At 51.7% G+C, this 23,751-nt stretch overlaps 1 protein-coding gene across 5 annotated transcripts in view; it reads right to left on the bottom strand.

Annotated features, from left to right (window-relative positions):
- Nucleotides 1-23,751, bottom strand: part of TBX5 (T-box transcription factor 5) — a 42,763-nt gene that overhangs the window by 10,497 nt on the left and 8,515 nt on the right. For all 5 annotated transcript variants that reach the window (XM_059677149.1, XM_059677151.1, XM_059677148.1 and 2 more), the window contains 3 exons: nucleotides 23,556-23,703; nucleotides 20,032-20,184; nucleotides 12,595-12,686 (listed from right to left, as the gene is read on the bottom strand). In XM_059677149.1, the coding sequence (XP_059533132.1) occupies nucleotides 12,595-12,686; nucleotides 20,032-20,184; nucleotides 23,556-23,703 (393 nt within the window). The remainder of the gene's footprint in view (nucleotides 1-12,594; nucleotides 12,687-20,031; nucleotides 20,185-23,555; nucleotides 23,704-23,751) is intronic.

Here is a 23,751-nt window from a genome sequence, read left to right as displayed (position 1 = left end):
CAGGGAGGGCCATGGCGCTACACAGGTTCAGAATCCCTTCCCCAGAAGAAATATGCATTAGTAAACCCCAAAGTCGTCGTGCTTTTTATCATGACCCCGAGCCAACTCTTCTTTAACAGTGCATTTTTTAAAAATATATTTTATTGATTTTTTACAGAGAGGAAGGGAGAGAGACAGAGAGTTAGAAACATCGATGAGAGAGAAACATCAATCAGCTGCCTCCGGCACATCTCCTACTAGGGATGTGCCCGCAACCCAGGTACATGCCCTTGACCGGAATTGAACCTGGGACCTTTCAGTCCGCAGGCCGATGCTCTATCCACTGAGCCAAACCGGTTTCGGCTACAGTGCATTTTTTAAAATTAAGTTTGTATCCAAATAAGTTTAGCCTCACTCTGAGCAATATCCATGAAATTATGGGCTTGCAATGCTAATTATGTTTCCTGTAATGCTGTTAAAAGAAATCCTTTCCTATTGAAATCGAAGAGTACAGCTGAAATCATCCCACGGAAGAAAACACCACACTAACACATTTTTGAAGGATGCTTCATTAACCCATTTTATCCTCTCCGTGACCGTAGGAAGTGGGTTCTGTTCTTGTCCCCATGTTACAGATTAGGAAACTGAGGCCCGGAGAGAGTAAGCAACTTGCCCATGGTCACAGAGCTATAAAGAGAGCACCCGACACCTAATCCAACAGTCCCCTTAATGATTTCTAGACAATCTCCTAATTACTCCTGTCAATATTTAAAACACAATGTGCTTTTAAGGGGGCAGGGGTGTGGAGTTCACCACTCCCACCCCCAGGGGTGTAACAGCCCCACTCTGGGCCCCTGCCTTTGTTTGTCATGTGAAAGCACGTCAGAGTGGCCAGGCAGGGACATAAAGTGTCTGCCAAGTTTCCATGAGGCTCCAGACACCCTCAGGACACCCAGGGGTCTCCTCGCCCAGTTTTCCTGTGGCATGTGCCATCTCAAAACCAAAGCTGGAGCCATCCTGCGCAGCCACACCACTCAGAATCTCTCCCTGGGGCCCGCAGGCTGAAAGGAATGAAATTAGCTTTATAGTTCTCGCTTTGCGGCTCCAGCTACGTCATGGAAAATGAAGACGAAGAATTGTAATAATAATAAAACATAAAAGCTGTCAGATCTTGCTGGCAATTCCGTTTGGGTCTGCTTAGTAGAAGGGCTGGGCTGTCGGAGCTCCCCGAGAGGAGGGGAATCTCTCTTAGTTTTATATTAATGGAGATGGCTTTTTCTTAGTTAAAGAAACTAACCCCCAAAAATGTTGGCGGAGGGAGTTTACAAGAGAAGGCATCAATGGGCTCCGAGGAATTCTACATTCGGCATTGCCAAATTGCAAAATTACTGTCTGGGAAGGGCAAATCCTGCCTTTGATTACTAACATGCACAGAAATGGGAAAGCCATTTCACCCCAATAACCTCTTGTCCCTCACAGATTCCTTCTCGCCAAGGAGCTTGAGACGTCATCCCCACCATCCATCACTCACATCTCTCGGTGCCTGAAATACAAGGGCTGCAAGCCCATCTAACAGGTGTCCAAACAGAGGCACGGCAAGGTGAAGTGACGTCTCCATCAGCAGGAGCCGATAGAGGCGAAGGGACGAGATGCTACCACCAACAGCGTGCGGGCAATTTCCACTGGGCTCCTCAATGGACCCATCAAAGGAACATGATGAGTACCAACCAGTGAAAATCTCTAAAGTGCCTGTGATGAAGAGAGAAATTACAGTCCTCCACAGCTTGAGAGCATCACTGAAGAATGCAGGGCACAGAGGATTAAAGTGAAAGTTGAAAAGCCTTGTGTTTCTGGAAAGGAGGGCAGCAACAGAGGGCTGGTGTTTCATCGCCATACCATCATCACCACCATCACCATTATCATCACCATCATCACCATCACATCACCATCACCATCACCATCACATCACCATCATCACCATCACCATCACCATCACCACCATCATCACCATCACCACTACCACCATCATCACCATCACCATTATCACCACCACCATCACCATCACCATCACATCACCATCACCATTATCATCACCACCATCACCATTATCATCACTACCATCACCATCACATCACCATCACCATCACATCACCATCACCACTACCACCATCACCACCACCATCACCATCATCACTACTACCACCATCATCATCATTGTCACCATCCTCCTCCTCATCTTCCTCCTCCTCATCCATGTTGTTCTGTGTCTTCTAATATCCCAGCCACTGTACTGGTTGACTTATATACTTTCCCTCATTTGATCCTGGCAAGAACTCCATTTCATCAGCATGATTAGATTTACTTTAGAGCAAGCATGTCAAAGTCATGATCCATGGGCTACATGCGGCCCACAACAAATATTTTTGTGGCCCAACCAATATAACGGTATGTAAGAAACATTTTAATAATTTTGTAACTTAATTTTTACAATATCCTGTTATACATAATTATTAATAACGAACTACAGCATTCACTAATGACTGATTATATAATCGTGTTGCATTCATTTCCCTTACACACCATATGTGCAGGCGCACCATTTCTCTCCACTATTACTAGCAGAGAATATTTTAGCAGCTGATGGCCACGTCATTAGTCTTGGACTGACTTGTTTGGTGTGCACAATAGGAAATATTTAACTTTCGGAGAACAAGAAAAATAGGTTTATCTGCATTATGCTTATTAATTTGTGCAGTTACTCAATGTCTGGTAAGTTAATGTTCAAGAAAAAATTAATTTTTATCAAAATGTTCTATTTTATGTTAACGATGACTCATTTATTTCAGCCCTTTGTATTCAGCATGTCTCTATCGAAATAAACCTATGTTTCTATGAAAATTGAAGCTTTTGCTCTTTTGCGGCCCACATCAACTTAAACCTTGTGTATTTTGTCTGTGTTAGCCTTTGAGTTTGACATGCTTGCTTTAGAGGTAAAGAAATTGAGCTGCAGAGATGTTAAGCAACTTGCCCCAGATCACACAGCTAAGAGGTGAAGCTGCGCTCCAGCCCGGGTCAGCTATTCCAAAGATCTTGCCAACGCACGCTTGGTCATAGGATATTGCTGCCTTCACACCGACTGCGTGGGCAACACGACCGTCCTGTGATAAAAGCTTCCTGGTGATAACATAACAGAGTTGGGTATTGGCTACCCCCGGGCAATACCAAGTTCTGCCGGCCAATCTGCTGATCCTACTGTTTGAGGAACTTAGTTTGCCATCAAATCCCACCGCTCTCGCTGTATCAACAGCTGTGCCTCCATCCTGCCAGCTCGCTCTGCTGAATCTGGGCTCCCCGGACACCCGCCAAGAGTCCTGAGCACCTCGTTTCACTCTGGGTGTCGGAGCCCGCAGACCAGCCTCTCCCGGGCCCTCACATTCTGTTCCACGTGAGTGAGTGCAATGAATGACGCCATTGTTGCCAGGTCTGGGTTGTAAAACGTTACAAGGGAATATTGAGATCCAGGGCCAAGCTGCACCCACAGCGTGCCGCCAGCTAACGAACGCCCCTGAGAACCTTTTTCCACCGCGGCGTCTGAATTGGCCCTTTCACTGGAGCAGGTGGCCGCTGCTGGCGAGCGCGGAGCTGGTGTTGTTGTTGTGCCCTGCACTGCTTACTCAGTGTCTGGCAGCCTTTCTCAAACAAGCAGGGCAGCGGGCAAGGCCAGGGACTGTGGCATTCCTGTTCTGGGGTGGCGGGGCGGGGGGGCGGATTCCTCGGGCCAGCACTGGGTCTGCGATTAAAACTCACGAAGGGCCCGCAAGCCCGCCACAGCTGTTGCGATGATTGACTCTCTACTGTGCTTGGGGAAGTTATTCTGATGTCATGGGTGGACATGCGAGGCATGGGGTGCTTCACCCAGGTGGGACTTTGCTCAGTGCAATAATAATCACCCTCTCCTTACCATCTACATTAGTTCTATTACTTGGTTCACACCACACTAGGTTTGGGATTCAGTCCCCAGTTGGGGTGCGTACCAGAGGCAATGGATCAATGTTTCTCTCTCACATCAATGTTCTCTCTCTCTCTCTCTCTCTCTCTCTCTCTCTCTCTCTCTCTCTCTCTCTCTCTCTCTTTCTCCCCCCTCTCTCTTTTCCTTCCTCTCTCTAAAATAAAACAAAACAAAACATATCCTTAGCCAAGGAAGAAAAATAACGAAAAGATTGGCATACATTTGGGACACACTGCTCACCACCACCACCTTATAAATCACACTGTGTTTTGAAGCAGTTCTTATCTTGCAAGGGCTTCGAATGGTCTATGAACAGCCCCCTCCCCCATTTATCAGATACTTAGGGCTTGTCCGTGTTCTAGGGAGTGGTCCATCCTGGCATCAGCTCTTAGAAGGCGTCTGTAATTCACACAAGAAAAGGTTGTGAGCGACACTACAGGGGTGGCTCTGGGGTCACAGGGCAAGTCCTGAACCAGCTGTGAGGACGAATCATGACATCTCCCTTCGCCTCAGTTTCTCCATGTGCAGATGGGGCAACAAGACCTGTGCCCCATGTCACAGCTGCGAGTCCCCGAAGCAAAAGCTGGCCGTGAAGCCACAGATAGGAAAGGGCGGGTCAATGCAGGCTGAATGCGGGGGGCTCGCAGCAACAGCAGCGGAGCAGTGTTGCCAGGTCCCTTGGGCTGACCTGAAGAGCCAATATTTGAATTCAGTCTCCTTTTAACGAACTGAAGCGTGTCTTTGCCTTAATGGGTTGGTGGGAAGGTGAAGAGACGTGGTCAAAGGCCAAGCCTTGTCCTTCTGGGAGCCGGGAGGCCGGAGAGGCCAAGTCTAGCTGAGCTCAACCAGACAGCTTCCTGGACTCAACAGGACTGTGCCGAGGCTGCCTTCGTTCTGATGGGAATCACGTGGGCCCCCTGGTCATGCAGAAGCCAGTCAAGGACCGCTTGCTGACCTTCAGTGCAAATGGGGCCGTTGCAAAGTTACCCCAAAGCAACAGCCCTGGTAGGAATGCTAGCTGTTCCGTGGGCTGGTCTAAAAGCCTGCCTGTCCTCGGGGGGTGTGGGGAGAACACCTACAGGGGAATGGTCTCTAAGGAAATCATTTCTAACGGAACATTAATTACTGGGAGGGAGTCGTTGAGAAACAGGGCTCAGGGCTTAGAGTGGGGACGGGCCGAGATGGGGAAATCTCTCCAGGGGAGTGGGCTTCAAACCTGACTGCATACTGTAATCTGGGATTCTTCTTAAAATACCAACTCCTGAGCCCACCCCCAGAGACTCTGACCTTTGTCCTTCTGCAGTGCAACCTCGACATCAGGAGTGTGTAAAGCTGCCCAGGAGAAAGCAGCCTTAGGCAAGTGACGCTGAGTCCTACACCATGAAAGGAAACCAGAGCCCTGGTTGCTTCTGCACGGAGGGGAAGGCGGGATTCCCTGGATGGGGCCTGAGGGAAGTTCCGGGGGTGGAGGGGTGTTCTATCTGATGAGGGAGGCTTGGGTTTTACAGGTACAAGTATGTGCACTTGTCGGAACATGAATGGTGCGCGTGAGGTTTGTGCAGTCCACTGTGCGAATTTTACCTGAAGTAAAAAATTGTAAACAACAATAGAATCCTCCCTAGTGAGTGAGGTCCACGCCCAAGTCTATAGGATGGAATGTACACAGGTCCGCACATTGGTTTGAGATGCATCAAAAAATAGTAGGATGGATGAATGGATGATGGATAAATGGATGGACGGATGGATGGATGAGCAGGTATGTTTGGGAAGAGCAGGTGTGTTTGGGCAGGGGGTGGAGAAGGGTGGTAACAGTGTTGCAGATACAGTGGGGCCTTGACTTACGAGTGTCCTGACTAACGAGTTTTTTGAGGTACCAGCTATCTCTCCGCAGATTTTTTGCATTGAGTTGACAGAGTAATTTGAGTTAACGAGCTCCTTAACGAGCTCGGTCTCTGAACGAATTACACTCATAAGTCAAGGCCCCACTGTAAACGGGAAAGGAGAGGAGGACTGTTCTGAGCATCCATATCCTCAACAGGACAACCATGAGCCAACATGGGACCCTGGGGGCGCAGCTACAGCGTTTGGACAGGTTCAAGCCTTGGACTGAGGAGAGGGCACAGTCCTCTCATGGCCACGTGCAAGTCCTAGCTTGGAGGGCAGGGCCCTCCCAGCACAATGATAGCCAACAGCTGTAGTTGTAAGCTTGAACCTATGGTCCGAACACGTGGCCCCACGTGCCTGAGTGATGTGGGCTTGATAGAGTTCAGGTGCATGTAGTTGAGTAGGATTGAAACCCACGAGAATGCTGTAAACATCTTGATCACGCCCTTACTTTGCCTTGTGGCATCTGCTATAAAATAAAGACACGGCCTGTGGGCACCGGTGCTGTCTCTCCATCTGGGAGCAGCGTCCCACCCGGACCCAGCTTTCATTCTCTTGTCTGTCTTAATCCTTCACTGCCCCCTCTCAGGGTCACTGAACCAGGCTGAGCTGGCGTGGCACATAAGGCGCCCTGGGGCTGAGAATGCCATGGCCGTGCCGGCTCACCACAGAACCCCATCGGGACAAACCTCAATTTCACTGCAGAGGTTAGCTCGGCGTCCCAAACACAAGCCCCCTCCAATTTTAGATCAATCCACACTGCCCTTGGGAACCGTGTGGCTCATCGGAAACGCAGCGAGCAGTGAGAGCAGCGCCTCTCCTGAACCTTGACTTGGAAACCAGGCCTCATTAGGGCGTTGGGATTGCCTTTAACCACAAGCATGAGCTACAAGCACGCCGTCTTCCCTTTGAAAAACCGTCCGAGCTGCGGAGCTGGACACGAACTAAGATCAGGAAGGACGGGCTGGAGGCGGTGGGAAGGCTCCCTCGGAAGGACATCACCTTTTAGGGGTCCCATGATGCCAAGGAAATTGTTAGTGAATTTTTCAGAGACTCCCTTGCTTTCATGGCATTTTCAAAGGGGGGTTGAGACCCGATTAAGCCCCACCCTAGAGGTAGAAGATGGAGGAGGGCACGAGCATCTCTGAGGCTGGGAGAAGGGTCCATTTCCAGTGCAGGTGTGTAGAGATGTCCCTGGACCAAACTAGCGGGGACATCGTGGGCTCCAAGCATTCCTGGCTGCTCTCTGGTTGGGGGGCTCAAACTCCAGCCACAGCGGAGCCTCAGGGTCCCCCCACTCTGTAGGCCGCTTCCCCAGCGCACCAGCTGCCCAGGAAAAGACTGAGGACGTACAGGCAACCCCAGCCCTTCCGTGAGGAGCTCTGAAGACACCACCGCTGCAAGTGTGGCACGGCCGCAATCTGCTAGGCCCCCGAAAATGCTCCACAAACACGGTGTGTGGCAGAAGGGCCAGGCAGACTCGGTGCGAGGCAAAGCGAGAAGCACCTGTGGCTTGTTCCCCTTCTGGGTTTGTTCTGAGCGGACGAGGGGCGGAAGGGGGATTGGCTCCACCTAAGGAAGCCAGGTCTCTGCACTGACCAGCCGTGTGACCTGGACAAGCCAGCCGGACTCTGGCTCCACAGGACCGGCCCTCCCTCATGCCTAACCTTTGTTCCGGGCCTGCCAGGGCCGTGTTACAGCACGTGGGCACTCTCTGACTCTCCTTCTGTCTAGAGGAGGGATGGCAATCAGGACACACACGTTACCGCCTGTCACCCATGCAGCAGCCCTGCGGCGGCTCCATCATTATCCCAGTTTTACAGATGAGGACATAGAGGCTCAGGGGAGTCGGGGAGCCTGGAGCTGCTCCATGTGGTAGTCAGGACCCAACTCCAAAACCTGCTTCTCCATCTGTGGACCTGTTCCCCTGCGTGTTGATTCCCCTTTGCAGCCCAGTGCCTGGCATACAGTAGGCACTTAATAATGCGTGTTAGCTGAGTAACAAAGCAATAGCTCAAACACTGAATAAGTGAATGAGTCTCCGGCCTCATTTTTCCTCCTGCAAGAGGGCTTGGAAGGCGGAAGTGATGCTGACTCCTTGGTCCCTTCTGCCTCTGGAACCCCAGTGTCACCCTGTCACAGCGCCTCTCAGGTGGCTTTCAGAGACCTTAGACTCTGCCCCCGACTCCACACCCCAAGGCTTCTTGACCCCGGCCCACTTCTCCTGCTCGAACCAGACAACCCTTCTCCCCAACGGATTCCAATCCCCTTCAACCTACAAGGCCTAGGCCCATCTCTCATAAAGGTGTCTGTCTGTCCGCCCCCACCCCCACCCCACTGGTCCCGGCATCGTGGGCTCCTCAGCAATTCAGAACTTGTCTGAGCACACCTTCGAGTGCAGCAAAGTTGAAAGAAAGCCATGTCCTATGAACACTCAGTCTAGACTAGCGGTTCTCAACCTGTGAGTCGCCACCGCTTTGGCAGTCGAACAACCCTTTCACAGGGGTCGCCTAAGACCATCCTGCATATCAGATATCTACATTACGATTCATAACAGTAGCAACATGACAGTTATGAAGTAGCAACAAAAATAATTCTATGGTTGGGTCACAACATGAGGAACTGTATTTAAAGGGCCAGAAGTTTGAGAACCACTGGTCTAGAGTGGTTCTAGAATGGTCTAGACCAGTGATGGCAAACCTATGACATGTGTCTCAGAGGTGACACGCGAACTCATTTTTTTGGTTGATTTGTCTTTGTTAAATGGCATTTAAATATATAAAATAAATATCAAAAATATAAATCTTTGTTTTACTATGGTTGCAAATATCAAAAATTTTCTATATGTGACACGGCACCAGAGTTAAGTTAGGGTTTTTCAAAATGCTGACACGCCGAGCTCAAAAGGTTCGCCATCACTGGTCTAGACTCTAGTCTAGACCATTTCGAAGAGCAGCGAAGCCCCCACACCTTTCTTAATAGATGTGCATTTCCCAAATTTCCGCCATTTTCATAGCATCTTGACAACGTTCACCCAATCTTGATACCAGCTCTACTGTTTTATAGTTAATATTTTTCTTTAAATAATCAACCTTAAGTTAATTCTTCTCCTTTCCTTCCTGCCTTCCTCTCGTTCTAAGCAATGTCTGTGAGATCAGGCTGATGCTCCTGTCTTCTGGGGACCCTCTCTGATCACCTGCTTTGTCCCCAGGGGAGGGGCACTGCAGTTTGGGGAAATACTGGATTTCAGGATTAGATGCTTTTTAAGCCACAGACTAACCTTTCAAAATAACCTTGGCGCATATTTCAGTCCGCCTGCTAGAGACAGCATTTTTAAATGATTTTACTTTCTTCTTTGTGCTCTCCCATTTTTATAGGAAGCAGTTGCCGCTTCTGTAACTAGAAACTATAAATGAATGTTGGACAATCACTAAGGCACCGTCTGCATTTTTCCAAACACGGAGAGTTAGGTGAAGAGAGATAGTGGGGTGAGTGCCCAGACGTTGGCCAAGCTAATCCAAGAGTGACTTCTGCGGGCTGACTTCAAGTTCACGCTCAGCCCGCCTTCCAATTGTTGGGCTTGGAGGAAATTTCGCCCCTCCTGCTTTTCTCCCCAGCAGCTGTCACGGGGTGTGTGTGGAACAGGAAACAGGATTAGAAGATTAACAGGGAGCCTGCCCGTGCAGCCTGGCTGTTATCGCGGCCGACTCGGGGCAGTCACCTTCCTGGGACACTTGTCACTACCTGTGGCCACGGGGGAGTAGGGACCTCAGCCCAGAATAAACTCTGAACAAGGGGCGAAACTGGGAGCAATGGGGAGTCTCAGACACATTTTACTGAGCCTGGACTAGGCACCCGCCCCTTTAGGCAGTCTCTCATATCCCTCCTACAAGAACCCTAGAAAGTGAGCACTACGTTCATTTACGCCCTCTTCACAGATGAGGGATCTGGGGCTCTGGGAGCGTCGATCGCTTGCCCAGGGTCACATGCAGAGCGAGGATGCACCCAGGTGTGTCTGACTCCAACGCCTTCGGTTAGAGCCACTCTGCTTAGTCCCCTGTCCTTCCCACAGGCCACGTCCAGGGAAAACTGGGCACATGGCCTGTGCCCTCCCCACCTGTCACTGCTGCGTCCTCTTGTTCCCAACACAGCTCCTAACACAGCCACAGAGACCCCCGTGGCTCTCGGGCTGAGAGGTTGGACCCTGCCTGTCGATTACTGAGCACCCTCAATTACCAGCCCCCCCCCCTCCTGGCCCCCATCTGCCCTGCCTACCAGGAAAGTCACCTAACCAAACCCTCCCCAGTCCACAACAGCCAGGGGCTGGTTAGGACAGGCCATTCAGACCAAATAGAGTCAGCTGCCGGAATGTCTAACGGCGTGGCTAGAACTTCAGGGAGAGGCCCCAGGATCACTGACATCTGAGCTCTTAAACTGTACCTCCCACCCGTCTCTCCCTCCACGGCTGCCACCTGTCCAATCAGCTCCCCACGCGCAGGGGCCTGGCCTGACCGGGAAAGCAGTGAGGGGTCCTGGGGGCAGATGGGAGTACACAGTCTGCGGCCCGGGGAAGCTTCCTGGAGGAAGGGACAGCTACAAGGTGACACTAGTGACGGGCAGGGAACGGCCACGTGCAGGAGGAGGGGAAGTCTGAGGCAGACCGGCTGTGTTGTTCGGAGGGACGAACGTCACCAGGAGAAGTGGGTTTGGAACTAGGTTGAAGCAGAGGAGGCACCTGTGAGGGACAAAGCAAGGGGTGCGGCCAGGCCGGGGTGGGTGGGAGGGAGTGGTCATGCGCGGAGGCCTTGGGCAATCAGTGAGGAAGTCTGGGCCTCCCACTGAAAACAATAGGAGGCCTAGATGTTCTCGGTGTGGAGTGGCCTAGTCTGACTTGTGCTTTACAAAGATGTCTTCAGGGCGACCCAGAGAATGTCCGGGAGGCGAACAGGACCGAAGTCGGGTCTAAATAAGTTAGGAGGCTTGCGCAGGCAGGCGCGGTGGTGGTTAGAACAGACGGGCTGGACGGGGAAAGGGAGGTGAATCCTGAGATATGTTAAGAAGGGAGAATCAACACGACCTGGGAACTGGTGAAATTTGAGGGGTTGATTCAAAACATCGTAAATCCATTACCCCATGTGCTCTTGACTTAGTGGGGAGGAGGGAGGGAGTGGGGGCTGGAAAAAACCCTTAGATCTCAGCTGGAACTGGGTGCCCTCCACCTGGTCCCCACGGCACAACCCGGACCCTTACCTGCTGGAGACAAGCCTTTGTCGATGGCTAGTCGGCCTGAAGGACTGGGCTCGGAGTGTGAACGTGGCAGGAATAAAAACTACCTCCGAGCCAAGGGCCACAGAGTCTGCCCCCTCTCAGCCTTATGTGATATTTGTTGTCAACTTTTTTTCTGACCAGAGACTAAATCCAGCTCCAGTTTCAAAATGTAGATGGGCTTAACGCCAAATGTTTAGCTACAAAAGTAGTGTACCCGTGTACACGTGAAGATAATGACATTTTTATGTTTACTGAATACAGTTAATATACAATATCATATTAGTGTCAGGTATACAGAAAGTCAACACTAATGCACCTAACGAAGTGATCACCACACTAAGTCTAATAGCCATCATTGAAGGTTATCACAATGTTATTGACAATATTCCCTGTTGTACATTACATCCCCGTGACTTCTTTCTTTTATAACTGGAAATCTGCACCTTGCATTCCCCTTCACCCTTCTGCCCTTTATTGTTTAAAGTATGCAAATTAGATCTGGGAAGCCTGCTATCTGAGAACAGTTTCCACGGCGTGTATTTCTAAACTCAACGTTAAAACCACCACATAGCTACGCCTTTCTCTCAGGTCTCTTGTCTCCCTTGGAGTGAGCATGTCTGTCCATCTGCTCGACTCCCCCTTTCTGTGTCTCCCAGAAAAGGATAAGGAAAAGCTTCCTACGTGACCTCATTTTATTTTGAAACGTGAAACCCACCACCAGGGGAAGGAAAAAAACACACTTTCTTGGTCACAGGGATCAAGATGTATTTCTAATTCTCTTGCCATATGGTAACTTATTCTGGAAACATATCAAGAGGCAGAGAGAGTGTTTGACGAAATTGGCAATCCCTTCAAATCAGACCAAATTCCCACTATATACATTTGTACAGCCTCATCTATTCATCATATCAGCGACTGCGACCACAGGATATGTAAAAGTATGGAGTGATTTTTATCACCATCTCCCAATCCCCCGGTGCCCTGGACACCACGTGGTGTCGAGTTTGTCTGTATTTCAGCCCCAGGAAATCAAGTCGTTAACTTCCCTTTCATTGACCAAGAGCTGTTGCCAGAAAGAAAATCATTCATCAGCCGTGACTTATGGGGAAAAGAGAGAGAGGACTTCACTAGGAGGAGAGACGGCAAGGGAAGAGGAGCGAATGGTAGCTTTAGCCGCCTGGGCAGATGAAGGATGCCAAGACCCCGGTACATTCCACCCCCACGCTTCCAGGATACACTCTCCAGGTCGCCTGACAGAGGAAACCACATGTGAGGCCAACCAGCAAGTGGGACTCCAGGAGGCTCCTTCGCCTTCTGCTTGCTGGCTATCAGGGCTCCATTTCTCCTTCCCGGGGGGCTGCTGGAGGGAGGCGCCTTGTGGCTGATGGCTCACGGGGGCTGTTGGGGGGCGGGGGTATGTGGAGAGGAGGGAACCCAGGAACTCACGTTCTCACCTTTGCATTCTTGACATTCTGTGCAGTTCCATATCGTCGCTGCCCCGGAAGCCTTTGGCGAAGGGATTGTTCTCGATCTTTAACTGGGTGATCTGAAGAGAGGAGAGAGCGTGATTGCTATGAGACAACCTCGGGACATGAGCTAAGATGGTGCTGCATAAAGGCAGCCCTCTGGCAACCAAATATTCAGGCGGAAGCTTTGAAAAAATATCCTAGATGAGACTGCTTTTAAACAGAGAAAAGAACCGGGATTTGGTTTGCCCATTAATTCAAGTCATACTCAGCATCATTCTGGCCAGTCTGTTGCTGTTGTTGATTTTACTCTTAGCATTTTGTGTTCGAAACACCAACTAGGCCTCCCCGGCATCCACCTCCGCTTTGGAAAGGTGTGCGTGTTGAACCGTGTCACACATCCTGCAGCTGGCAGGCTCCACTCGGGCGGGCTTGCTTCCTGCTTTCCAAGTCCTGCAATGCCTCGTGTCATGTTCATTTCTGTTTCACAGGTAGACTCTGCTAGCTCAGGTGGAAAACGCTGTCTAATTAAATAAGCACCAACGGATAGAATTATAGCATATAGAATGGCTATCGAGCAGTTGCCAGACCCCTTTCATTTTTGAGGTAAGGAAGAAAGAGCCCTCTTCTTGGATACTTTTGTTGCAATGTACGAAGTTTAGTCTTAGAACAGGGCCTTTGGGTCAAGGCCCAGAACTTCCATGTCAACCGTCACACACATTCTATGAGGATGAGTGAACAGTAGCAGGTCCGGATGCGAGGGCGCCTCTACCTGGCATTTGCCGGAAGTATTTCCTGACAGCTGGGTGTGAATTAATTTATATGTATCAAGTCACTCTGTGGACATCGAGGTTCAGTCACTCACGCTTGACCTTCACAGTCACTGTCATCTAAATCACACCTGTACACTGGTCCGTTTAATATTTTCACTTAAAGCTAATCAGTCTTTACTTCAACTTATTTTGTACAAAATATTATATCACTTCTATGTCCAACCAGAATCACTTGCTATTCCACAGAAAGAAAGCAATGCTTTCAGTTCTCTCTACTGGTACCCACAGAAAGCTCTAAACCAGTGGTTCTCCACCTTCCTAATGCCGCGACCCCTTTAATACAGTTCCTCATGTTGTGGTGACCCCCAACCATAAAATTATTTTTGTTGCTACTTCCTGACTGTAATGTTGCTACTGTTATGAATCGTCATGTAAATATCTGATATGCAGGATGTATTTTCGTTGTTACAAATTGAACATAATTAAAGCATAGTGATTAATCAGAAAACAATATGTAATTATATATGTGTTTTCCGATGGTCTTAGGTGACCCCTGCAAAAGGGTCTTTCGACCCCCAAAGGGGTCGCGACCCACAGGTTGAGAACCGCTGCTCTAAACGGAAGGCAGGCTTTCTCTTCGTTACAAGGGAAGATTAGACACCTTTCAATCACAAAAGAGTCCCAACTAAACTAAGACTGTCTTCCTGATGGTTGAATAAAGATAATCGAAAGAGAAAAACTTTCTGTGACTCCATCATATTCATGTAACCCCCAAATCACCTCAATCTACCCCCATAGTATAGTTACAGATGCTCAGAATCTCCGTGTGGGGTGAGAGGTGAAGGCGCCCTCTAATAGTGCATCTGGGGGCAGACAGTCTGGTATGTCCTGTTTTCTACAAGAGGTAGCTTAGTAAGGTCTTCTAACTCCAATGCTCTATAATGAGCATAAACTTACTATGTATGTATACGCATGTGTTCATGATAAAAACATATGTAAATTGAATATTTAAAAACATGCTATATGATTCCAGTCATATGACATTTGGAAAAGACATAACTATGGAAACAGTAAAAAGATGTGTGGCTGCCAGTATTAGAGGGGAGGGAGGGGTGAGTAGGCAGAGCACGGGATGTGTAGGGCAGGGGAACTCTTCCGTATGATACTGTGATTCTGGGCAGTGTCATTAAACGCTTGTCCAAACCCACAGAACGGACAGCACCAAGAGTGAACCCTCAGGTGAACTGGACTTCGGGTGATGATGTGTCAGTGTCAGTTCACTGACTGTAACAAATGTCCCCTCTGGGGGGGATGTTGTAAGTGAGCAGGCTGTACGTGTTGGGGGGGGGGGCAGGAGGAATGCAGCAAACCTGTGTACCTTCACTCAGCTTTCCTGAGAACCTAAAACTGCTCTAAAAAAATTTATTATGAAAGTTTTAATATGTATGAATGCTTATTTATGTGTATACACATCACCTCCTCCCTCATCTTTTAAAAAATTATACCTATTCCTGCAGCTTTCTGATTTTGACTTGACTCTTCAGAGTCTACAAAATCCCTTTTTAAAAAAATGGTCTTTAAGCCCGGCCAGTGTGGCTCAGTGGCTGAGCGTCGACCTATGAACCAGGAGGTCACGGTTCTATTCCCGGTCAAGGGCACATGCCGGGGTTGGGGGCTCGATCCCCAGTAGTGGGTGTATAGGAGGCAGCCAATCAATGATTCTCTCTCTCCCTTCCTCTCTGAAATCAATAAAAACATATTTTTAAAAAACCCAAACAAACAAAAAAAACGGTCTTTAAAATGTGCACTCCTGAATCCAGTTCTGTTTCGAGTCTAAAAGCCTAATGGGGCTTTCTGTCCCACTCAGGTTTTGTCACAATAAAATCCAACCCACTTGACCATAAATTCCTTTTTTAAAGAGGGGGTGGGGAGATTCTCAAAAAGTCAAGTAAAAATCCCATCACTGACGATCTACTTAGAAAATGAGATCTTGCCCCAGTCCTGCGCCCCTCCCCTGCAGTCCCTGAAGCCAGTCCCTGAGCGGACAGAAGACACATGGGCTGTGGCCTCAGGTCTGAACGAATGCCCAGTCCGTGATGTCACTTCTCTACTGGGAGCTCGGGACAAAACTGTCTCCTGAGAGAAGAAGAAAGGGGTGGATTTGGATATTTTATCAGGCAAAGTATTTTGCTCAAACCCATTTCTTGCCGCTCAAACCGTTTACTTCTACCTAATTCTTGCGCTTATCACCACAGCTTCCAAAAATGTGGCTGCATAGGGTAGGCACGATGTGTTCACAGACACTAAGGTGTGTTGACCTTGCGTACATCTTGCTCTGGAGACTGAATACAGGTCCTACAGCACGTAAGAACTACCCCTGAGGAATGTGAGCATCCAGGCTGAGCTCAGGTGAGAATTCCGTCTTATTTCCCATATGTCCACCTTATTTCCTAAGAACAATGTCTTCTTTATGTCGCCCATACAATAACCTGTCCTTGAATTTGCCTTCGAATGTGCTACCTGTCAGCTAGCTCACTCGCGGGCGCACAAACACGGACAGATGCACCGTGATGTCCCAGTTCTACCCAAAGGCTCCCCTGCAACTGACTCCATGCTCCCTCCGCATGAGCATAAACCGGATATCCGGGGGCGGGCTGGGGGGCGGGGGGAAATACAAATATAAATGCCAGCTCCAACCAGTGGGACAGAGGTTGTAAAAATTAATGAGAATAATTGTTGGGAATTCTTGCTTTTGAAAAAAAAAAAGAAAAAACCCTCACGAGGGCCAAAAATCTTAATTATGTCTCTCTATTAGGGGTTCATTTCCTGGTCCCAACCAGAAAGCTCATACCTCATAAATACAGGCTCCTTGCACAATGATTTAAGCAGGAGGAAAATGCCTTTTAATGGCAAAGTAAGTTAATATCGGGGGACAGACGTGCTCGCATACACAGCCATTGTTGCAACAGCAGGGAAATGAAATGCCCACGTGACCTTTTTTTAACACCTAAATATTTCTAGGGATTGCTCCGGGAGCTGCTGACAACTCCAGCAAAAACCTTACAAAAACGTGTTTCACGGAGCGAACGTCGCTGGGGAAGATTCGAGTTTTTTAAATATCTTTTTCAAGCTGTCAACCATCTGGGGAAATAACTCCCAAATCCAGCTCGGATCGCAGCTGGGCTGAGGAAATACGTCGTGTCATTAGCAGCCCGTGGGCACCCGGGGCGTGACTGCCGCCTGAGAAATGAGTCCTGTCACATACCTGCCTCCACCTGGTACCTGGGCCCACGCAGACACCCTTGAGCCCTTTTGGCCAAAAATAAATAAATAAATAAACAATCGGAGGCTCCTGTTTTCCCAAATTGCCCTGGGAAATTAACCACCCCATTGCTTTTCTCTCCCTGCTCACTTACCCAAAGCATCATGCCGGGCAGACAGTCCTGGAATTGATGATGCAATCGGTGAACGAACGAAGCCCCAAAAACTAACCTTTTGTGGTTTTGCAACCACAGTAATAAGAACTCAGTGAAAATCTCAGTCGTTCAGATTCTAAGAGAGTCGGGGTAGGAAAGAGTTTTCCAGAGCCGGCCTTTTGGATGGAGCGAGCTGCCCTCTGAATAAATCCATCAGCGACGGAGCCAGTCAATGGGATTGTCACTAACACTCCTGTGCCAGCGTCTGCGCCACACCCTTCCCTGGATTCTCACGGAATCCTCACAACGAGATCAACCAGTAAACCTTCTCCTGTCCCCATTCTACAGGCGGGGGAGCTGAGTTCAGCAACGTGCTCCGTTAAATGACTCTGAACCCAGGCCGTCTGCCCCCGGAGTCCCACCTGAACCCGATGCAGCGGTGAAGCTCAGGCGGCTTCTACCCACGAAGTCAGGGCCTCCACACGAGGCCCAGGCGGGACAATAAAGCCACAGACAGAGTCCGCAGATCACCCTCAGCCTGGCCCGCCGACGGAAATCCCACGTCACCCATCCATGCGGGCACGTCTGCAGCGGCCCTGGACTTGAACTGGAAAACTGAACTGCTTTGCACTTCCTCCCGACAAAGAACATAGGGGCCTTGCGTGCCCCCGACTGAAGTGGGGGAGACTCTGCCGGGCTGGCTGAAAAGACCTAAATAAATGTCCAGCTCAACGGGGTGCCCTGGACCAACCAATAAAGAAAACAGGCGGTTCCTCTGTGTGGTCACCAATTCCGAAATACCCACACGCGTGTCTGGAGATGCACGTGTGTAGATCCGTGAGCATTTACACACACCGTCTCCTAGACGCGGCTCGAAACTCACACGCACACCCCCACTGGACAAGCTCCTTCATGCAGGCAGATCAATAAATATATTCGTTGGAGAAGATTTTTTTTTTTAAGTAGAAATACTACAGGGCACACAGATACCAAATCATAGCGTCATACATCTGAAATTTATATGTTAGTAACCAGTGTTACCCAATTTAATTTTCAAAGATGAGAAAAAATAGAAAATGGGGGGGGTGGGTATAGTCACAAGTGGTTACGGCGCTAGTTTCCTGGGTATATGCATGTGTCAAACTAATCAAATGTGCACTTGCAATATTCCAGTTTATTGTGTGACCATCATGCCTCAGTAAAACTGCAAACAGAGAAACTTCCCCTGGATGCACCTTTGTGGTGGTGACTACAGAGCTGAGGTGTCTCCCCCAACGGGTCTGGCCATCCCCGTGTCTCTAGCCGGTCACTGTCCTGGGTCCACCACTTCCTTCCTTTCTGTGTGAGGCTGGGCTTTCTTGGGGGAGGGGGAGGGGGGATATTCGATATATTTTTGGACCCTTTGGCGGCCCAGCAGCCTTTGAGAATATATATATGTGGCAGGGAGCACCCTGGCTGCTGCTGTTTCCACGCCTCTCCCTGTGCCTGTCACCACAAGCTAAAGGGGTTTGCAGCAGCGACCGGGAGACAGGTTCCCAGCGGCCAGACTCCAATTCGCCCGAAATAGTTGTGCAGCTTTCAGGGTTTTTAGTCTTAACGTTCTGGCTCTTGTCAGTTCAACCGATGGGAGAACTCAGCCAAATCCTCTTTCCCTTTAAAAAGTCATTGCATTTTGGGGGCGAGCGAGGTTTCTTCGGGAGGGAAGCTCTCTCCAGGCCTGGGTTCCCACACAGGCCTTGTGGCCTGGAGGGGCTCATCCATCACAGCCGGCCTGTCGCCGACACTCTGAATGTGGAGCTGACCCACAGCATTCTCTAACTACCTGGCTTCCGGGGCTCCCCTGACACCCAGTACAGCAATGACCTCCACGGGGGGCCTGGGAGCTGCAGGGTGCACTCGCCCTGCTGGCCTCCCTGGCCTGGCCCCACAGCCCCTGTAACTTCCTTACCTCATAGATGGGGATAGGACCCGTGGAGGGGGCGGGGCGTCCCATTCCCAGGTCCCTCTCCTTAAGTTGTCCACGTGCCCCACCCTCCCTGATCCCATATGGAACCTTCTACTTTCCCCACAGCAGCCCTCTAACCCCAAATCACTGCTTAATACTCTTAACAGTCCACACCGCACAGCGGCTGAGGCCCCTCCCAGCACCCACGTCTTGCCTTGTCAGGTTCCAGATCTTTCCATAACAAGCCTTAGGAATCATTCAATACCCCCCCCCCAACACAATGAATCGCCCCCTTGAGTTTCTAAAGAACAGACATGAACCATGACAAGTCAAGACAGCCCTGACTCCTGGGCAAGAAGAGATGATGCTCCCCCGACCTGTGGTTATGGGGCGCCCTGTTCCAAGGTCACTGCCAAGCTTTGAAATGCCCACATCAGACGCTGGATTTTGAACAGCACAGCGTGGGGTCTGGCACCATCCCACCTCTGCCCCAAGCTACAGCCACCTTCTCCCAAACAACGCACTGACCATTGCCCATTGCCCGCGAGCCCAGCGTGACCGCCTCACCAAGCTGTGGTTTTGCAGGATCCTAGCTAAGTCCTGGGAGTGTGGTCCAGGCTGCTGGTGGCCGAGCTTGCTCAGTTTGTGTTTTTGTTTTTGTTTTTGTAACAATGCAAACCTTGCTTTAGCATGTGGTGGGGGGGGGGGAGGGGAGATCTGAAATCGCTGAAACCAATTAGAGAAGCATCTGGAAAATCCAAGCCCAAGGTTTCCGGCAACCTTGCCACCTGCCCGGATTGGAGTTGAAATGCATCCAAAAGGCAGAGGGAGGGAGGGGAGCAGGAGATTGGTCTCCACAGAAACGTGGCCCCGGGAAGGGCGGCCCGGCCCCACCCAAGAGCATCGGCCATGGGTGAAGTGGCCTTTCTTCTCACTGAGAATGTCTGGGGTGTAGTGGGTACCTCCTCGTTGTAGCTGAGTGCGATAAGTTTGTTTCTAACTGGTGTGTGTGTGTGTGTGTGTGTGTGTGTGTGTGAGAGAGAGAGAGAGAGAGAGAGAGAGAGAGAGAGAGAGAGAGAGAGAGAGAGGAGTCTGCCAAACCCATGGATATAGTACAAAAAAGCTACAATCCTCAGGCCATAGCTCTGCCCCAGGCCCAACCCCTGGAGTAGACGCTGGTGCCTGCCGTGCTGAGCTGCCCAGAGCCTGCAGCTCCAGCCCGAGACCCCTGCAGAGTCAGGGACCAGCCGGCAGCCCCCCCCCCCCAAGGGTTCCCGGGCCCTGGACTTACCTTGTGATTCTGGTAGGAAGTCACCGCGATAAACGCCGTCTCAGGAAAGACGTGGGTGCAGAAAGCAGTATTTTTTGAGCCAAATCCATTATTTTCGTCGGCTTTCACGATGTGTAATCTGGGCTGGTATTTGTGCATGGAATTTAGAATAATCTAAAAATAATAAAGAAAATGAGACCGTAAGAAAAATGAAAACCCCTTTGTTTCCAGATAAAACCCCGCACTCTACCCCCAAAATGAGCCTCCTCATATAGGCGCTCGAAAAATAGTCCGATTTTTCCCCTCCTGTTTTGAAAAGGGTCCAGTGATTTCATTAAAAAGAAACATTTCAAAAATGACAATTTCCAACCGAAAAAGCCAGGGTAATATTCCAGGAATCTACCCAAAGCACACAGGGCAGTAAATCAGAATTCTTAATAAAGTTTGCTTAATAAATTAACTCCCTACGTAGGGCACTTTCGCCCCAACGGGAGCGAAGCGAAGCAAGTCGGGAGCAAGGAACTGCGCCCCCCCCCCCCCCCAAAGCCTGGTGACAACTTTTGGAATTAAAGAGAAGAAACAAAAAATCAAACATACAAATAACTCTGCCCCCCCCCCCCGCCCAAATAACAACAACTCTAAGAGACGCAAAAGAGAGACAAGAAGTGTTTGCAGAACTGGGATACGAATCATGGGCTTGGCTCTTTGGAGAACGGACAACGTGTGAGTCAATGAAAAAAGAAGAGGATGGGGTGGGGGGACCCTAAGGACGGCGAGATAGGGGAGCCCCTCCCCCCGCACCAACAAACAAGGCCGCCCCGTGGTTCTCCTTCTCCAGCTTTATCAGCATTTCAGGATCCACAGCCGGAATCACCTCCAGACCTGGCCCCAGACGGAGCTGTGGCCTCGGCTTCCTCGGCCTATTCTGTCTCCGTCCTTTCTGCTCCGCGTTTGGGGTGCTCCCAGGACGAGCGGGGTCTGCGGATGTGGCTGCGCTGCTATTCCCACCGCTGGGAGGGGGCAGCCGGCACGACCACTCACCGAGAGGGGCCGCCTTCTAAGGCACCAGTTTGCGGGCTCCCAGAGGCCGTGAACGCTGATGCTTTTGAAAAGCGTTCTCACCTGCACCCAGCGAGAGGCCGCGCGCCGCGGGCTGAGAATCCAGCCTGCAGGCCGGAGCGGCGCGGGTGTCTGGGGGTCTGATTATTGGCACTGATGGCCCTGGGGCAGGGCTCTGGGGCCATCGCTAGAGACCGGCCTGGAGGAGGGGGAGGGCCCCTGCGGCTCCCGGATCCCGGCCGCGCAGCTCTAATCTCGGGCCTCCGCAGCCCGGCCTCCTGCCTGGCCGATAGCGACGCCGGCCCGGGCGGCCTGGCGACAGAGAGACGCAGCGGGGCCTCGCGCAGCCCCGGCGGCGCGGCCATCGGCGCGGCTTAGCCAAATTGCTTTGACGGCCGGGGACGGCGGAGACATCAGCGCGAGGGCGATCTGATGGCCCCTAATTTCATCAGGGCGCTCGGCTCGAGCCGGAGTTCGCGGTGGGAGTGCGCAGCAGCGCGGAGTCCGGAGCAGCTCGGAGCGCGCTCTCCCTTCCCCCGCTCCTAGGAGGGCCCTGAGACTCCCACGATGCCCAGAGCTGGGGGGAGGGGCCCTGAGCCTTCCCCAGGGGTCCCCCACCCCCACCCCAGCGCGACCCCGAAGGCGCGTCAGAGCCGCAGAGGGAAGGCTAGGAGCCCAACTGGGGCCGCAGGACAGTCCCGCTTCCTGCCACCAGGATCCCACGCAGGTCCCCACACTAGGGCCCCAGCTCCAGAGGGACGCAAGGTGCGTGCGGGACCTTCACAAAATAGCCCGCCTCTCCCCAGCGCTGCCCCGCAATGAATGGCTCAGCACCCGCAGGTACTGCCCACCAAGCTCCAGATCGGCCCTGCTCTCCCGGGCAGCAGCGCGCGCGCCAGAGGCTAGAGACAAAGCCCCTCTGCACCCTTCCGAGCGCTCCCGACCACGCGGAGAGGGCCCGGCCTCCCTGGTCCCTGCCCCAGTGGCCCGCAGTTCAAGCTGCCACCAGCCACGCAGAGAGCGGCTCTGAGCGCGTCCATGAAGGGCCTGCTGTCCCCTTCCCACCTGCGCCCACGGGAGAGGTCTCCTTTGTACCTTCACCAGCTGCCCTCCCGCCAGCTCAAATCCGTTCCCACCCAGTCCCCTCACGTCCCCAAATCGGGGACCACATTTCTGTCTGCTGTGTCTAAAGAAACCTAGCAGGACAGGGAGCCCTTTGGGGACTGGAGACCCAGCCTCACATCCTGTCCCCAAATCCCAGCTGGAGGACCTTGGCAAGTCCCCTCCCCTCCCTGGACTCCCAGTCACAGAGGCTGCGTGGACTTCTGTCCTCGGCCCCTCCCTAGGCTGCTATGAGGATTAAATGCTCCAAGACCAAGGAGCCCACGTGTATGGCGGCATCACCAATCTGAGGGTTGCAAACACTGAATTCACAGGCCACTTTCTGTCCTGGTGATGAATTCTTTCCAACAACGCGCGTTTTAGGGGCGTTTTTCTAAAAATCAGTGTTTTGTTCTCCATTTGTTTTTCTTTGGGGAAGACAGGGCGGTGCCCTCTGGGACATTTGCTCAAAATGCACATCTCCTGGAGGGTGGGGTCTGCACGCTCAATATCCCGTATGCAATGCCAGGGGCTCGCCAGTCCCCTCTCTCTCGGGGCCCATGGGACTCCAGGTTTAGGACGGGCCCAGGTTTGCCCGCTGTGGGCCTTGTGGGGAGGAGGAAAGCTGGAAGTTGGGGAAAAACAGGCCTGCCAGAAGGCATCGCCCTAACAGGAGCAGGGGCGGTAGCATCTGCGTGCTGGGTGGGTCTGCCCGCTGTGAGAGAGGGGGCAGGTGGTCTGGCACCCTCTGGGCTGGAACACCCCAACACTAAGGCAGGGTTTGGGAGGGGGTGGGGGAGGAGTGTGGCTCCCACCGCGGTCTGGCCTCTGAGCTGGGTGCCCACTGGGTGAGTGTGATCATGGTTTGTTTTTTCCTGTGGGACTGAAACCCCCACCCCCACCCCTAGTCACAGACGGGACTGGGCACAGGCCCGGTTCCCAGCCCCGGCGTCCAGGCCTCCAGGCCGGGAATGTGCAGCTTCAGTCACAGCAAGATCCCCGCTCCTCAGCAAAGGCCGGGGCTGGTGGCAGGGACACCGTGTGAGCCCCGGGCCAGGAGAACCAGGCCCCACCTCCATCCACCCGGGAAAAACGGACCAAAGCATGGGATGGAGGACCACAGGGAGGACTGCAGAGGGCAAACCGTGGGCGGGGGGAGAGCGGTGGGCGCGGAAAGGGGTGCGAGAACTAGAAGGCAAGAGAAAGGAGAGACAGGAAGAAGAGAAAGGAAGATCAGATCCAGAAAGGGGGGAGGGGGGCAGAGACCAAGGGGTGAAATAAACGAAGCTGCGAAAGGAGATGGGTGGGTTCTAGAAGCCAAGGAAAGGGGGGGGGGGAGTGCGATGGACCTGAATGTGCTGGGCTGGGCTGCACCCGGTACTTACATGCCCAAACGGGTCCAGGTGGTTGTTGGTGAGCTTGAGTTTCTGGAAGGAGACGAGCTGCCGCATCCAATGCGCCCCGGTGGCCGGCGAGTCCGGGTGCACGTACAGGCGGCCTGGCATGGCGGGCTCCGCTTTGCCAGTCACCGACCTAAACCAAGGAACCAGCTTCAGCGCACGTGGTGCAGGCGGTTCACGC

This window comes from Myotis daubentonii, chromosome 19 (genome assembly GCF_963259705.1).
Source record: "Myotis daubentonii chromosome 19, mMyoDau2.1, whole genome shotgun sequence".
In the NCBI taxonomy this organism is placed as follows: domain Eukaryota; kingdom Metazoa; phylum Chordata; class Mammalia; order Chiroptera; family Vespertilionidae; genus Myotis; species Myotis daubentonii.
Note: the sequence above shows the minus strand (reverse complement) of the source record. Positions and strands in the feature narration are given on the sequence as shown.